The sequence below is a fragment of the Pocillopora damicornis genome, chromosome 6, assembly GCF_964200805.1.
Source record: "Pocillopora damicornis chromosome 6, jaPocDami1.2, whole genome shotgun sequence".
In the NCBI taxonomy this organism is placed as follows: Eukaryota; Metazoa; Cnidaria; class Anthozoa; order Scleractinia; family Pocilloporidae; genus Pocillopora; species Pocillopora damicornis.
The window spans coordinates 21,529,788-21,546,543 of NC_142675.1; the positions used below are offsets into that span (position 1 = coordinate 21,529,788).

General features: G+C 37.0%; 2 protein-coding genes across 2 annotated transcripts; both read right to left on the reverse strand.

The window, feature by feature from the left end:
- Nucleotides 1–368: 368 nt before the first annotated feature.
- Nucleotides 369–5,909, reverse strand: LOC113678673 (homeobox protein PKNOX1). The gene is made up of 5 exons (XM_027195570.2): nucleotides 5,787–5,909; nucleotides 5,264–5,654; nucleotides 3,008–3,715; nucleotides 2,677–2,753; nucleotides 369–2,541 (listed from the first exon to the last, which is right to left on the reverse strand). The coding sequence occupies exons 2-5, from the start codon at nucleotides 5,642–5,644 to the stop codon at nucleotides 1,854–1,856; spliced, it is 1,854 nt and encodes a 617-aa protein (XP_027051371.1). The 5' UTR covers nucleotides 5,645–5,654; nucleotides 5,787–5,909; the 3' UTR covers nucleotides 369–1,853.
- Nucleotides 5,910–7,350: 1,441 nt separating this feature from the next.
- On the reverse strand, nucleotides 7,351–16,118 carry LOC113678674 (uncharacterized). Its single transcript, XM_027195572.2, has 11 exons — nucleotides 15,828–16,118; nucleotides 15,215–15,466; nucleotides 14,580–14,828; nucleotides 13,766–13,841; nucleotides 13,430–13,570; nucleotides 12,649–12,767; nucleotides 11,869–12,061; nucleotides 10,918–11,061; nucleotides 9,954–10,074; nucleotides 8,931–9,043; nucleotides 7,351–8,659 (listed from the first exon to the last, which is right to left on the reverse strand). Exons 1-11 carry the CDS (start codon nucleotides 15,869–15,871, stop codon nucleotides 8,561–8,563), a joined length of 1,551 nt encoding a protein of 516 aa, XP_027051373.2. The 5' UTR covers nucleotides 15,872–16,118; the 3' UTR covers nucleotides 7,351–8,560.
- Nucleotides 16,119–16,756: the final 638 nt, after the last annotated feature.

Below are 16,756 nucleotides of genomic sequence, written 5' to 3' on the forward strand. Positions count from 1 at the left end.
CTCCATCAAATAACAAGTTCACTCCTATCTTTTCCAGTCGGCCCCAAATTCTTCGGTTCCTATTCTTTCAACAGAAGTTATCCCTTTCCTAATGAAAAAGTAAGGGTAAACTTGGTATATACATCGTTCAACATAAGGGTGAAACCTCTTTAAATCATTGTTTCTCCTGCTTAACCCCATATTTCATTTGTTCCAAAAAACTTATGAACAGCACTTTTTGGTTGATTTTTCTATCTGTCAATCAGACGAAACAAAACTAAGTAACTTCCTTGTGGAACCTGTGTTAAAAAGTGAATTTCAGACCCGAAATAACTACATCAACAGCCTAATATATGGTTGGAGAAAGTTACCATGATGGAAATGTCTTATGATTTTTCAGCAATACTTTAATCAGTATTCCATGACATCTAACTATCATTTGACTTTTACTTCAATCCAAGTTGAATGTCTCACTTAACTAAAAATATACCTGAATGTTTAACCAAATATCAAACATCAATAAGTCTTAAAATATTCACTTGTTAATAATTTAACAGCAATATACAGCTCCATAAAATAATATACATTATAAAATTATACTTGTTTGAGCTATTAATTTCTTTATAAAATCTCTCATTCTCCTCTTAATTTTTACAGCTATAAATCATAGTCTTAAGTTGAACGCAATATGTTTGCAAATTTTGATCACACCTGCTGGACTGATTACCAGCTGGCATGATTCATAAAAAGAAATATGTCTAGCTAAGGTAATAATAACAAGAGGAACAACCATGCATTTTGCATGGTACAACACAACCAATAATGATCTTGTAACAATTCAAACTTAAACACACCAAGACAACTAACACTGTATCACAACTCTTGTAGCTTTGCAATTTTGGGGATTGCTAACATTCAAATTTGTTTAACTCTTTCCCTGTAGAAGGAACCACGGCCTTGGTTCTCCCTACAAATTTATAACACTGTTAAACAGTGAAGGAACCTCCTGCCCTCACCAATGAGGGCATCAAATTATTACTTACTCTGCTGTTCAAGTATCACTTAAGTGATGAGTGTTCTCCTCTAGGATTAGACTCAAAGTGAGGCCAAGCTCTTTAAATTTGCTTCAAAACACTGCTAAATATACCCATGATCCTACAGTTTCAGCATACAACATGCTTCTCACAAGTTTAAACTACATAAGAAGCATGTAACATGACTAAAGGACCACAGTTACTAACCCAAAGTTAACACAGTTCTCAAGACATATACTCAGCATGTATAAAACCAGATGAACATTCAGTTTCCCACAAGAGGCAAGGCTGATGACTATCATGCCATCAGTGCATCCATTTTGAGCTTATTCATCTCAGTTTCAAAACAAGCATGCATACTCTCCATACTGTTTTACACATATTTCATAAGGTGCTGACAAGGAGAATTTGTTTCAAAATGAAGAGCTTCTTAAGCTGGCAATCATTTCTTTTACTCTTGTAATCTTAATGTGTGATATTGTAAGGAGAAACTGTCACTCTTGAAGGTCAAAGGGTTAACATGACGGTTTTAATTGCATAGCCATTTTTACAGAATAATCACTCAAACAATTGAAATGTAGACTTTCTTTATAACAAGCCTGGTTTTGAAACTGAGACAAAGATAGCTCAGAAATGGAATAATGCACAGAGGAAAAAAAAAACAGAGTACCAAAGCTAACATTTACACCATTTTCAACAAAACTTCAATTTCCCTCAAGTAGAGATTACCATGGCTAACAATTCTCTTAAGATGGTTACAGACTTAGAGATACATAAAAAAAAACTTGGAAAGAAGGGACTCTAAGCTGCAAAGACATTATTCACATTAACTAGACTGACTCAGTTCACTAAACCTCTGGAAACTGCAGCAGAGTCAAGTGAAATGGTGTTAACTCCAACCAGATTATCTTGAACACCAGCCATGCTAACACTTGAACTGACAGGCATGTGGTGTGGAGAACTAACAAGATTACTCTCCCCACCATTTTGAACCATGGTCGGCAATGGAGAATTCTGAAGAGATGGACTGCCTTGCTGAATATTAGAATACATGGGAGACAAGCTGCTTACAGAAACAGTTTCAACTTGTGATGACACAGTTGGTGCAATCATTGTTGGGTGTGTTGTGACTGCTGATGAACTTTCCGATGCTGACACTGTGGTGACATGGCTTGCTGAGGGAGGTAATGTGACAACAACCATTGTGGTTGGTGTCCCTGCAGGTTGTTGCAAAGTGACAGTACCTGGGATGACTGTGGTACCTTGGACATTAGGTATTGTAATAGCAGTTGGAAGGGCCACACCAGGAGGTACTGCCTGTATCTGGACAGCACCCTGCACCATAGCAGCTTGGACAGTCACTGGAGCTGGAGCTATTGGAATGGTGTTGAACTGGCTGGGAACGAGAGTGTCGGGCCAAAATCTCTGAGCAGGCCTACTCTGGATTTTAGACTTTTTGGCTTTAGGTCCTTCAGGATTGCTTGCATCCAACATTGGTTGTAAAATGCGACGTCTAGCATTTATGAACCTATATAGAGAGATAACTTCGAGTTAAACAATGAAACAGAGAAACGCTACCTGAAAATCCTCTTTAAAATGAAATAATTGTATGACAGTAGGATATATATTGCCCAGTGCATAATGAGTCCAGCGATAAGCTTACCAGTTGTTCACTTGAAGTATTGTTAGATTTGTTTGTGCCGCAATAGCCCTCTTTTCATCCTCTGTTGGGTACGGATGCTGGTTAAAAAAAAAATGTCAAAAATGGGAAAAACAATTATTTCTTTCAAGAACTTTTTATTTTCTAAGACTCTTAATTGACTATCACAGTGAAACACTATAGGAAGATAATTTTGTAAACCAGTCAAGTCTCCATTGTGACCAGATTTCTTCTTGTTAACAGTAATATTTGTACCACACAAGGGTTTTAAGTTAAGTTTTGAAGCCATATCTAGAAGGAATTGCAACAAAACTAATTATCAAAATTAACTCACCACCAGATGTTGAAAAAGCCAGCTTTTCATAATGTTTGTCGCCTGCTTGGGCAACACTCCTCTCCTAGTTCTCTTTTTATCAGTGACCTCTGTTGGTGAGTCCAGGGCAGGGAGAGGAACACTGGAGGGGACTGTTATTTCTGTGGGAGATTCATCTCCGGAGGAATGTGTCTGCAGTCTGGGTGGTGTGACAGTCTCGACAGTTGGTGTGCTGACGTAAGTTACATTTGCTGGCACTGTGGTGTATGTTACAGTTGCTGGTACTGTGCTGTACGTGACTGTTGATGGCACGGTTGGCTGTTGGGGAACCTGTGCTATGACAATCTGTTGATTGGGTGCCACTCCTTGTGGAACATATGCAACAGTTGCAACTTGTTGTTGAACAGGAGAACCAATGACACTTGCTGTAGGAGTTGCATTTGCTATTGTGCATGGAGCCACTGCTGGGGTATAGTAAGTGATTTGTTGCTGTGGGAGAAATGTTGGTTGTTGTGCTTGGATTGGAGTGGTTGGCTGTTGTTGCACATTTGCATTTAACACGTTCACTGCAGGAGAGTATGCTGATTGAAGAGGGCTACGCAACAGGTTCTCACTCTGCATCTTCCCTTTCAGACAAGCTATGTATCTCTGGCAAAAATCTTTGCAAAGTTCATTTACTTTTTCCAGCTCTAGTAGGTGTATCCTGAGTACTTGAATAGCTTTCACCATCTGTTGACAAGAAAAAACAAACATATTTAAGTGACAGACACATTTCATTGGTTTTCAACTTTCACTCCCAAGATCTCATTAACAAATTCTCCTCACTGCCTGACAGACAATTCTCTTTTATGTTAGTTTGACGAATTTGGTATCACATCAACTGATAATCCCCTAGTTGATATTTTCTTTCTTTTTATCACTTGTCTGCCTGATATTGTAATCATTTTATAAAGAACAATTTTGTCTGGGTGATTCAAATTTTGTTGAAATGAGAAAACCTCCTTTGTTCATAACCATGTGTGCTGTATTTTAATCCCAACAATAAAATCTTGAAAGATATCAACAGAAAAATATCTGTTCTCTAAAGAGTAAGCAAAGGTTTTTTAAAACCAATAAAAACCTAACACACAAGTTTTTGATAGGTTTAGCACACACAAGCTGGCTTTATATCTCTAAACAAGGAGGAAATTAAGAAATTAACTTCCACCCCCACGTTTTGCTAATAACAAAATAAATCAGCTAAAATCTATAGAAATTTCAGACAATCATATCCTGAAAATTTAAATAAACATCCTGGGAGAACGAAAATGCTGTCATTTGCTTGGAGAAGTATGAAAGTAAAAAACATACATAAAAGATGAGGTCCGTGTTTGCTGAAAAATTTACATTGACAACAAAACAAATTCTAATTCTTAATAAATATTTACATATGTAAATAACAATTCATTGAAATTGCTTCCTTCGCAAAAGTCGGCTAACTCTGAATGTAATACCCTAGGCGAGTTAATGTCAGCAGTAATATATAAAAAAATATCAAGACATTTTTATAATTTACCCATATAACAAATAACACCCAAATCTAGCTATCAGGAAAACATACAACAGGATTTAGGATGAAAACAGGAAATCTTCGATTAGAAGGAAAATGAAAAGTCTTCAACAAAAACGTCATACTTCTGCTTCGAGAAAGGGGTACTCGGAAATTCAGAAGCCTGAGGGAAAACAGGGTTTTTCGTGTTCTTAGAATAGAACGTTCTGTAATTGATTTCAATAGGTTCATGGATGATTCGGTATGAGATTTTCTTTCAGAACGCCATTAAAAGCTTACAGTTAATCTGGATTAAAATTTTCTTGTATCATTAGGAAGCAAAACGAAACGCCATTTATAGTACCTGTACTGAAACACGCGAAAGGTGAGTGTTTTCATTGCAAAATCTATCCACCCGCCATTTACAATACATAGAAACATGGCGGGCACTTTCAACAACAAATGCGTATAAAAAATTTCGAAGAGCCCAAGACTGTGAAGCTTTCGATAGAACGACGCAATAATTTCAAGTCTGTTGATTACAACATTTGAAACATTTTGTAGCTCGAAGTTCAATCCATCAAGAGATTCACTGGTAGATAGCGAAGGTCTTCAATGTCATCTGTGACCCAAAACAAGTCTTGATTACTTTGAGATTTGTCAAAATTATGATCAACTCGTCTCAACAAACGAAAACCTTTGAGATTTAAATCTAACGAAGTAAAGAGTAAGCTTCGGCTTATTCTTACCAAGTTGTCGAGATCTCGATCTTCCGTATAGAAAGGCTTTCCTTCCCTGTTCATCTGTAAAATTCCATTCTTAATTTCGTTGTCGAATGCCGTGGCAGGCGTGCATTCACAGGTTTGAGTTGACTGCTCGCACTTTTCAAATAACTTCGCCAAAAGAGGCAATAAAGGATGGCGGTAGATTGCTTGCTTTTCCGCCTCCATGTTTGAAAGCTGTTGCAAGTCGACCGCTTGAACAGTTATCTGGGCTTCGTCGTAAGAAGGAGGGGGCATCTTGTCCGCTGGTGTCTGTTGGAGAGATATACCTCCATAATGAGCCGAAGTAGCAATGTTTTGGCCTTGAAGCATGTGACTGGTGGCCACTCGATTCGCAAGCCCTTCCATCAAAGGCTGCCTGTTCGAAAAGAGAAAAGACAACGTTATACTCGACTGGCATGTTGGCGATGAACGGACCCGGCTGGAAGACCAAATGAAATGATAATCGTTGTTCTGTTAATGTGTTTGTATGGGAGGTTGAAAGACTTACAATTGGTCACTATTAAAAAGAAATGCACGAGGCGATGGAACAGCGACGGTGTCACTCACTCGTCAACGTCAAAAACTCCTTTTGGCGCGGCCTTGCCTTGCCTGATTGACAGCGCCAACCGACGAATTTCTACATAATTACTATTGTCCCCATGCTAATTTATACCTGTCGCACACTGGGGAATAATTGATGCATGCATAATTAATGATTTGAATAATGCCTATGTTGGCTTTTGAGCCATTATGTGATTCAGCTGCCAAAACAACATCGTCGATATTCTTTTTACCGCTACATATTTTCTAAGATAAGTCACAACCGGAAACTTCACCTCAAACATAGATTTTTTTCCCCTGCTACAAGCTAAGAATTAAAAAAAAAAAAAAAAAATTGCCTTCGACCCCTAATGTGGGAGGTTCCAAGGAGTGTTATGAAAACAAAGGTTCAGAGAACGGGTGGTTTTGGTGATATGTGGCGCATTATTGGGGGCGTACTTGATGAATTATTGTATTTGCATTCCTTCATATCAGAGCCTGGAAGTTCAGAATTTCTCTACCTTTTCCCTCTTTGGCAACAATTCTTAGTATGGCATAAACTTCAGATGAACTGCAGTAAACATTTTTTATTTACGCTTAGTATATTTTTACACCTTACGCGAACTTCACGAGAAAGGGATTGTTAGAATTCGAAAAATTGCAGTTACACCACGCGATCAAGCGTTTGTTTTTAGTTACTTTGCGATAAGGGACATGGATTCAATAACTTTCCATTTTTCTGCTTGGAAAAATAATTAAAAGAAAAATGTGATTGTAGGTAAAGAGAATTTAATCAAAATACGTACTGAGGCTTCAAACGTTAATTCTTTGTGAACAAGGTGTTCAAATACGTTGACCGGTGTTTAGTTCTACCATACACTCAGAAAAAAACATCTGTACTATTTCAAATCATTTGCCGAGTTATTGAAATGTATTGGACCACTGCCACGTAATTTACGATAATCTTTAGTGACATTATTCAAGATCCACTGATTTCTTTCTTTCGATGGCCTTGTTTTTCCTCCCTGTTAACCAGATGTATGTTTATAAATGAATTAATCTTCAAATTACTCGCCAGATTATTTTTACCTACCCCTCCCCGAAAGACAATTATAAGCCTATGCAAAACACGCACGCATCATTTGTTGAGGTGATTGACAGCAGATGAATAACTTACTTGACATTAATTTTCGATCAGAGTGAATGACACGAAACAAATTGTCGGTCAAAATTAGGAGAATAGACAGGTCTAATAACAATACATAAAAGTCACCGACAGATAAAGCAAAATACTGTCAATTCTCGGCATGCAAATCAGTCCATCCGAGATATGTGATTGACAAGGTCTCGTAAATTCTGCAGAGATAATATTTAATTGGCATACACGTCAGCAATAGATGTTTAATTTCCTTTTCTCGAAAAAACCAAGAATTCGTTTTTATATCCGGTGCGTTTAGTAACGGGTTCAAAATCTTCATCAGGGTAAAAAGCTGCCTGCTGGTGAAACATGTCAGAAACACAGACAAACTACATTTTTGAAATTTTTCTCTTTCAATTAAATTTTTTTCTTTAAATATATGTGTATTTTTTAGCCTTCACATTCGTACGCGAAATTAAAAAAAATAATAATTTTAAGAGTTTCTCACAAATTTTTCTTTCTGTATGCTTCAACAACGAATTTGCCACAAACTAAAAAAATATACATTTTATCTTTTTTTCTTGAGATGAAATATTTATGATCCCAATCTGGATTAAATACCTGTTTAAGCAATATAATATATATATAAGAAGAAAATGATCCCCATCGAACAAAGTTTTAAATGGAAAGAGAAAAAAAGGGTCTTCCTTTGAAGGTACAGTTTTATTTAGTATCACAAACTGTGAACGTACTAAGACCCTACCGACTAAACCAAGGATATCGCGGCGTCTGTGAATTTGTATTGTTTGTCATCTTTGTGATAATGGCTTTATGGAAATTGAACTTGACTACCTGAGCCGCCGATTAAGTGTCACAGTAACATACTGACTCACTGAAGTAAAAAGAACCGACGACTAATCACAGGGTCGAATGATCGCACGAACGAAAAAGTGAATAAATGAATCAACGAAAGGACCAACAAACGAGCTGACGAAGGAGCGAAAGAATAGACAAAAAAAACGAACGAAGGAAGAAAAAAAAAAACAATGAATAGACGAATAAAATAACGAATGAACGAACAAAAGAACGAACTAACGAAAGAATAAACGAATACACGAACAAATGAACGAATGAATGATAGGAGGAACAAATGCACGAACGTAAGAACGAACACTGGAGTGAATGAATTAACGAACCAAGAAACGGATAAACGAACGAACGAATGAACGAATGTACGAACAAATGAACGAATGAATGATAAAAGGAACGAATGTACGAACGTAAGAACGAACACATCAATGAATCAACGGACGAAAAAACGAATAAACGTACGAATGAATGAATGAATGAATGAACGAATGAATAAACGAACGAACGAACGAACGAACGAATGAATGAACGAACTAACGATGAAAGGAATGAATTACAAACCGAAAGAATGAATGACCGAACGATATTAGAGATGTGAACAGGAATGGTAGGATTTGTTTACTGATATACCGACTAATCCTTCGCAGACAATCAACGTACGGGCTATGTAATAGACCCATTCACTGGCTTTTAAAACAGTCCGTCCTTAAAGGTAATAAAGTGTTCTTAGAAAGTTAAAGGTCGAAAGTATTTCTTTGATTTTCGTGTTCTAGTAGATCTTGCATGTCTTCATCCAGATTTGCTGTCAATTCTTCCAAAAGAACATCCAATGCCTACGTGGAAAGAACAAACAATTCCTTTACCGTCTATCGCGAAATAAAATGTCTACCATGGAGAGTTTTTTTAGAAAAATTAAAGCATACTTGATCTTCTAAATAGGTACATTATGCTATTATTAGCGTTATCACCAACATCACACCTCTTCAAATTATAAGTTGTTTCCTAGTGCCTACATCTGGGTCTCAATAAATATTGCTGAAAGCACTTACTACATCAAACAGCATTTTAAAGAATACTGCAGAAGATTTGCAGTTTTTTATTTACCACATCACAGAAAACCTCTTCATGAAATTCTTTTACAGCAGTGCTGCTTTGTGTCGCTTCCAGTTGATCATTCACGGCCAAATAATTACGGATCAGCAATCCACACAACATGCCTGTGATAAAAAATGAAACTGTATTTTAACGATGGGATGTAATTATTTCTATTCTACTGGAAAAAAAAAAAGAAAAAAATTGCAAAAAGGAAAGAAGAGCAGTTTTCTGAGATTGTCGCTGGAAAATTAAAAAAAAAAAACGTCAAAAAATTAATTATGAAGGTGATGACAGCACCAAAAATTTCTCCCAAGCATCAGGGATGGAACTAAGGACCGGTATTTGGACAATATCCGGCCAAACACATGTTTCATCGAGTCAACTCTTAAGAGGACCAGACATTTCGTCCGGTTGTTTACGCATGTAAAGGAAAAGAATATAATTCCGAGCTAGGTTTGGGTAATAAATATTTAAAGGGTTCTACATTATTGGCGTTCTTTTGATAAACAATTCATAACTTACAACAGTGGTGCACAGCTATAGATGGTTTAAAATTTCCACGTTCCCATTCATCAATTTGTCATGGCAAATTTAAAGAGTCTTCCAATATTCAAAATCGTAACTATTGTCTAAAATGGGACCTTAGTGTCTAATCTCGGAAACAAGATTGCAAAAATGACCACTGGTGTTCACTAGTGTCTAAAATGAGACACTCGAGTCTAAAATCGTACACTAGTGTCTAAAATATGAAGCTTGTCTCTAAAATCGGAGACAAGTGTCTATAAAAGAACACCAGTGTCCAAAATGTCCAAAATCGCACACTAATGCCTCAAATCGGAAAATGGCGTCTAAAACTGGACATAAAATTCGACGTCGGACACTTATGTTCAAAATTGGACTGTTCAAAATTAGAAATCGGACACTAGTGTCTAAAAAAAAATAGACTCTAATGTTTAAAATGGGAAATCAGACACTAGTGTCTAAAATGTCAAATCACACTCTAGTATCTATAATCGGAAATCGTCTCCTTACCGTCTAAAGCCTGTTGTGCATAACCTCTAAAGTGAAAGGACAGATTATCACCAGCTAACTGACTCAGAAGATGCTGAAGACACAGTGAGTCTAACAGGCGATCCTCTGCGTACACAGACAGCTGAAAAGACAAAACCAAGGAAAATCATTCTTACTCCTTTTTTACCTATGTTTTTCGCAGAACTTCATATAATTTCTTCAAATCTTTGTACGAGAGAAGTGGATCTTAATTGGACTTGTTAACCAAACATCACTGCATGGTCATCAAAATACCTAACGAAGCTTTCAGTTCAAAGTTGAGGACTGAAAGTGATTCAGGATTCTAATGCTTTTGTTTAACTAAGCTTGGTGATTGACCTAGAAAACTCACGTCACGCTCTGTGTTAAGTCTGGAAAACACGCGCCACGCTCCATGATTGGTTTAAAAGAAAAACCCACGCTATGCTCTGTGATTGGTCTAGAAAACTTACGCCATGCTCTGTGATTGGGCTAGAAAATTTGCGCCATCGTCTCTGGACCAAAAAGGGAACACCAAAAACAATTGCGCTATGGCCGATCGCACCTTTTCTCGAGATAAGTAGTTAACTTGTTTCTATTTTGATTGTACTTGGGTTCCTTCTCATATTTTCCATAGTTCTGATTGGCAGTTGTGAAATACTTTGATTTTGGTCATGCGACACTCTATCGAAATTGGTTCTACTACCAATAAAGTCATCATTTATAATCATAAAATACTGCAAAATATCTAGATCCATAGCTTTTCAACTGTGAATTCAAATTCGCGCTAAATGAAATGGGTATTATCTTAAGCTAACATTGGATCAAAATTAATACTTTTCACGATCTTTTCATGGTCATGACCACTGTAGTCTCTTCCAGAAAATACCAGCTTGCCAAGGACTTTTGGCTGTGGATACAAGAAATATTGCGGTACCATTTCGGCTCGCAAGTTGCAAGGAGTTACCTTTTTCACTTGTTTCTCTCTGTCAACCTCCATCATTTCCCGCCAAACATCGATAACGATTTGTCTCAATTCAGACGTTATGACCTCATCGATAACTTCATCAAGTGGGTCATCATTTTGGAATCCATCCATGGCTTCAGAGACCTGAAGAGCGAATGAAAGTCAAATACCGTATTGTTTCTTGTGGTATCTTAAGGCTTTTAAAGAACCAAGCTACCTTTTAATTATCGTTCATCATAGTGTAACTTAAATTATTTAAGAAGGGAAAACTATAGTTTGTGTTAAAATTTGCTTAACCATTTTACCCTAAGATCAGTCTGCATACTCTCCAAACTGTTCTCTTTACATTTCCTAAGGTGCTGACAAGGAGAATTTATTTAACAATCAAGATATTCTTTGGTTGGTGATCATTTTCTTTATTCTCCTGCAGGATTCATGGTGATATTGTAAGGAGAAATTGGATGCTAGTCACTCTTATGGGTTAAAGAGTAAAGTATACATGAAATTGTCTCCTTTTATGTTTCATATGGCAAACTCAATATGTACTGGCATCTTTAAACTGGATATCAAAGTCAAGACTTATTCACAAGTTACCTGCCTAATCTAAAGCTAAATATCCTAAAATGTTCTTCATCAAGCTGAGTATCTTAGCATGATGAACCCCCAACATTATTAGTTATTATGATTTTTTTCCAGTGCTTATTTACTGGTGGTTGGGAAAGAGGCAAAAAGTAACTAGTCTTTCATAGTCAAGAACATAACACAGGGACCCCATACTGGACACACACCTCAGCCACTTGATTTGGAATTTAGCTTGCTCTCATTAAGAAACCACAGCTATATTGCTTCAATGTGGAACGAAAAAAAAAAAACTTACTAATAAAAAGAAACAAACAAACAAACAAGCAGACTCTTTGAAATTAACTTTGAAGTCCTGGATAATATTCTTACCACTACTGGGATCATTGGTTCAATTGTCTCCAATATGAAGTCCTCTAACCAATCACCAGCTTTGATGACAGCCATGTGACCCACGACCTTTTCCTCCACCACAGATTGCACAACTTGCCCAGCAAATTCCTGTACAACCTCACCTATGATACTATCACATGCTTTTACAGATGGATCTCTTCTGGAGTAAGCACTAAGCATAAAAAATTTAAATAAATAGGTAAATAAATATACATTTAAAAAAAGAAACTAGTACACATCCATGAAAACACAAAGAGGACAGAAGAGATGAATTTTTTGCCCTGCAGTTCTTCCAAACAGATGCAAAAAGGATAGGATAGCTGTTTTGAAAATTTCATGCTTCGACTTTTTTGTTCTCTCCAAATTCATTTATTCCCAAAGGTGTCTAAAACCTTATTTTCCTTTTGAACATCATTGCACTGTACAGCAAATGCAAAAGGAATATTCAGTAACTGATTATCTAGGGAGTATTTAAACCTTTAAAACCCAAAGAGTGACCAGCATCTAATTTCTCCTTACCAGAATACTGCTAAATTGTTTATTAAGACCAGGAAAATAACCAAAATGATCACCAGTCCGAGGAGTCTTGACTGAGGGATTTGAAGTACTAATATTCTAACAAATTTCTGACAGCAAAGATATTCTGGCAACAGACTTTTACCGTCAAGGATATTTCCTACATTTCAAATAATGGGAGAGTTGAGATATCCAAAATTCAAGGGACTGTACTGTAGCACAGGTTGTAAAAATAACACTCACATTCCTTGATGAGCATAATAGACACCAAGGGCAACCTCATGAATAAAGGAAGTTACATCTTGATCAATGATCTCTTTGCAGACCCTCTCACTGGCTTTGTATCTAGGATCTTGCACGGACTGAAACAAAACTTACCATCAGCTAACACTTGTTTTAAGTTAAGTTGTATAAAAGGGGTAACTATTCTTAAGAAACTGTGGTGCTGTGTCAGTTTGAGTGTATAACAGGGTAATTTAGCAATAACACCTGAGTCAATTATGTAAATTGGCCACTGTAAAGAGTTTCAAAGGTGACCTTTCGAGGGTTAGTCCTTCGTCTTTTGCACTTATGAAGGGGTAATGCTTGAAATGTCAGCCTTGAAACTCTTTACAGTGGCCAATTTACATTATCGACTCAGTTAATTTATTAATTTTCCATGACTAGTTTAGTTTCAGAGCCCATTGGAAATTTTTAATTTGATTATGTTTAACATACTACCACTAAGAATATAAGTTTCTTATTGATAAGCTGCTTTTTAAGACTATTTGGATGTATGAGCCCATACTCTGATAATTACAGAGCAAAATTATATTACTTTAAAATATCCTTGTAGTTTTGGTCTGATAATTTTTTATCCTTGCAACCCTGGAAAGTTGAGCATCCTCTGAAAATCTATAGTGGTAATTAAGAAGTGTACAGAGTTTTAAAATTATTCTAAAAAATTCTTAATATTGGAGATTCAGAGTAAGTCTCTTGAAAATTCATCATAATTACGAAAGGACAACAAAGTGATGGGACTTACCAAGAATTTCTTACCAACCAAAACATCAATCAAGACATCTGGAACAAGTTCTTCAATTAGAAAGCTGTTAATCAAATCATCTACAAATTTTCTTGAATATTTCCTATTACACATGTGGCGCCAGAGTGCAAATCGAGGACCCTGCCAGAGCAAAAAATTAAAAAAAAAAAAACCAAAAATGCTTGTTTAGAGTGTGGTGTTGGTTGAAACATATCCCTGTTGACTTAAAGATAGTTTTTATACATTCAGTGAAGTTGTAATGCCTAACCTAGTAGTTTTGTAGGTTTGTATATTATCATACATTAACTTTGTCCCTTGTGATCACAAATGCCTCACCTTCCTGACTTGCCAGCCTCTGTGATATTTTTGGATGACAACTGCTGCTTGAGATCGTGATAACTGGTGAGGTGGTCTGAGGAGAAGAAAATTAAATTTGTTCAGAATATAACAGACCTGAAACAAACCAGGTGGGGCATCTAAATTACACCTGTTTGATCATCTTATCCAAATGGACTACAAAAGATCTAAACATCATCCAAAATGGACTGAATTAGACTGTAATTGACTCTTCTGATACCTGGCTCCATCAATCCTGCCTATTATTCCATACAGCTAGTACTTTGATTTTATTTTTTTCAGTTTTGTAACTATATATAGGTTGGGCTAGGAAGAATACAGGTTGTTGTTATACGAGTCCCTGTAACCAAAAACAGTCCTTCCCAAACCTGCAGGGTAAGATCCAAGAATTTTTAATGAAGGTGGGGGAGTGGGGGAAAGTTCCAGGCTTTGATTAAGAAAACACAAAAGTTTTTTTTTTTTCCTCAACACAGTAGCCCAACTGAATTAAGAAAGGTTGTAAGTTAGGTAAATATAAAATATTTCATATTGTGTAGTAATAATAATTTGTCATCCTGTTATAGTAAAAATTTTGGTGTCAGACTAGTAATAAAAAAAAAACACAGGTCTGATAAGAAGGAGGGTGCCAAAATACCTTGGAACCTCCCTGGTCACTGACCTGAATGATCACAGAATGATCAGAGACCTTAAATCTGTTATCATTGACATGTTGTATGTCTTATTTATGGTAAACATTGTTTGAAACCTGGGAATACAAGAGATTCTGATCCATCTACCGAGCTTTATACATTACCTTTCAGCATGATGCGCATTAAAAAGACCACTGTTGACTCCATTAAAGCCTTGCTGGGGTACAATCCAAGGTGCATACCCAGGATGCACTGGAATCATGGGAACTGGGTACATCAAAGGGGGGTGAGGAGGGGGTGCCACAGGTGGATGGGGATAGTAAGATGGCAGAGCTGCATGTGGATAACTGCTGCTTTGACCCTGAAAGGCCTGATTTTCTTTTCTTGAAATTTTCCTTTTGATTTGATCATCCCTGTTAGTGGAAGAAGAAAACAGAAATGTATATCACTCTATAACTCTTTCCAGTGGGAACAGAAACTTACATAGAGTTGAAACATAAAGTTGTATTCAAATTCTGAATTTCTCAATTATAAGAGGATATTGTATTTGGAAATAAAGAGTTGACAAATCTTGTAACTACAGACAACACCTTGGTTTCCTGGGGAGTTTTATTACTCATTGAAAAAATTGCTTTAATTATTCTGAAAGAAGGAGCTCAAGAAATCCTGGATATCCAGACCCTGTTATCCTAAATTTGGACCATGTTTGGTCCTTAAGCATTGTCTTTAATAAGTGCATCGCCCTTTCATAGCCAAAGATATCTAAATAAGAATCCTCGCCATGTTCAGTAACATGTACCTTCGGGATACACCATGTTGTTCTCTAGCAGGTAATGGAGGAATGACTTTCAGGTTTCCACGTTTCAAATCATGTTCATAATCTGAATCCACTGAGGCTGGCCGGTTTTCAAGTTTAGGGAGGTAAGCAGGGCTTCCCGGTTTCCTTGGAGGGACAAATTTCTCCCCTGTATAGGAATCTGCTGACCACGATCGATTTCTGTAGGTCTTGTCAAGTGCAGACCAGTCCCTGCCTCTTTCTCTGTCCCTTAGCCTAGCACAGAATGTATGCCGCGTTAGCAACTTCAAGGTTCTCTAACGCAAAGGAAATGCAGTAGGTATAATACAATTGCAGAGAAAGCAAAGTCATGCTCAAGGCCATAGCTAGATTTTTTAAGGGGGAGGGGTGAAGCAAGAGCAGAAGGCACCCTCAGGAGCCCCCCTCTGAGCTTTGAAATTTTTTCAGGTTTCCCTCAACATATTTTTAAAATCAAGAGTGGAGCTTAATTACCAAACATGTACTAAAAGGATTTCCAAACGGAGGATCTGTAAGCACAATGAAATATGGGACTGCGCGGAAATCTTGCCAGACTTAATAATAAACTTATCATGTTCCAGAAAATTTGAATCTTTACCTCTCTAACACGTTCTTTCGCGGATTTCCGTCAAATGCTGACATACTTTAACTGTCGTCGCCCAGGAAACATAATCCTCGCTGCACTCAAACAAGGAAGTTTCATTTCTCATCGGGTATTCCCTCAATAATGGTGACACAGATGGAAACTCTGCATCTTAATCTCACCTTTCATAAACAGAAATTTTTAAAAAGAAGAACGAGACGGAAATAATATTCCCTATTTGTTAAAGTTCCTTGAGCTTGCCTGCGTCGGCCATCTTGAATGTCGAGCTTCGCCCTAGACCCTCTCGACCAAGCGCAGCGCACGAGCTACTAAATTTACATTTTTTTATCAATTATGATCTCAGAATAGCTATAGCATCTAAGGTGTATGATTTCCCATTCAAGAGCAAGAATATTAGTCAGAAATTTGGAAAACATCTTTCCAGTCTGATAAAACTTCAAAGTAACCCTGTGGCGAAAATAATTTTTTTCTTCTTCTTCTCTTTTGGATAAGAGTTTGTGTTTGGCGAAACTGCACTCTCCACTCTGCATAATATTGCGCCTCAATTTCAAAAATCTCCACGTTCCTTTCTGTTATTATTATCATATTTTTCCTAGACTGTCCGCTAAAAACAGACTTTTTCAGAGTTGCTTGATGAGGGCTGAATCAAGAACAAAGGAAAGTCAAAGGCTCTCGAATCATTTCCCCAATGTGGAAATTCATGGGGTAGGTAGAGGAGTGAATGTAGTTGTCTTGAAGGGTGGTGGGTGTGGCCACTTGAGGAAACGTACTTTCATACCAATTCTCAGATAATGACAAAGGGAGATTTCGAATTTGACTCTAACCTTTAAACCCTCACATCAGTGAATTTCTCCATACAGCTCCCTATACATCTGTTAAGGTGCTGACAAGGAGAATTTGTTTAACAATCAAGAGCTTTTTTA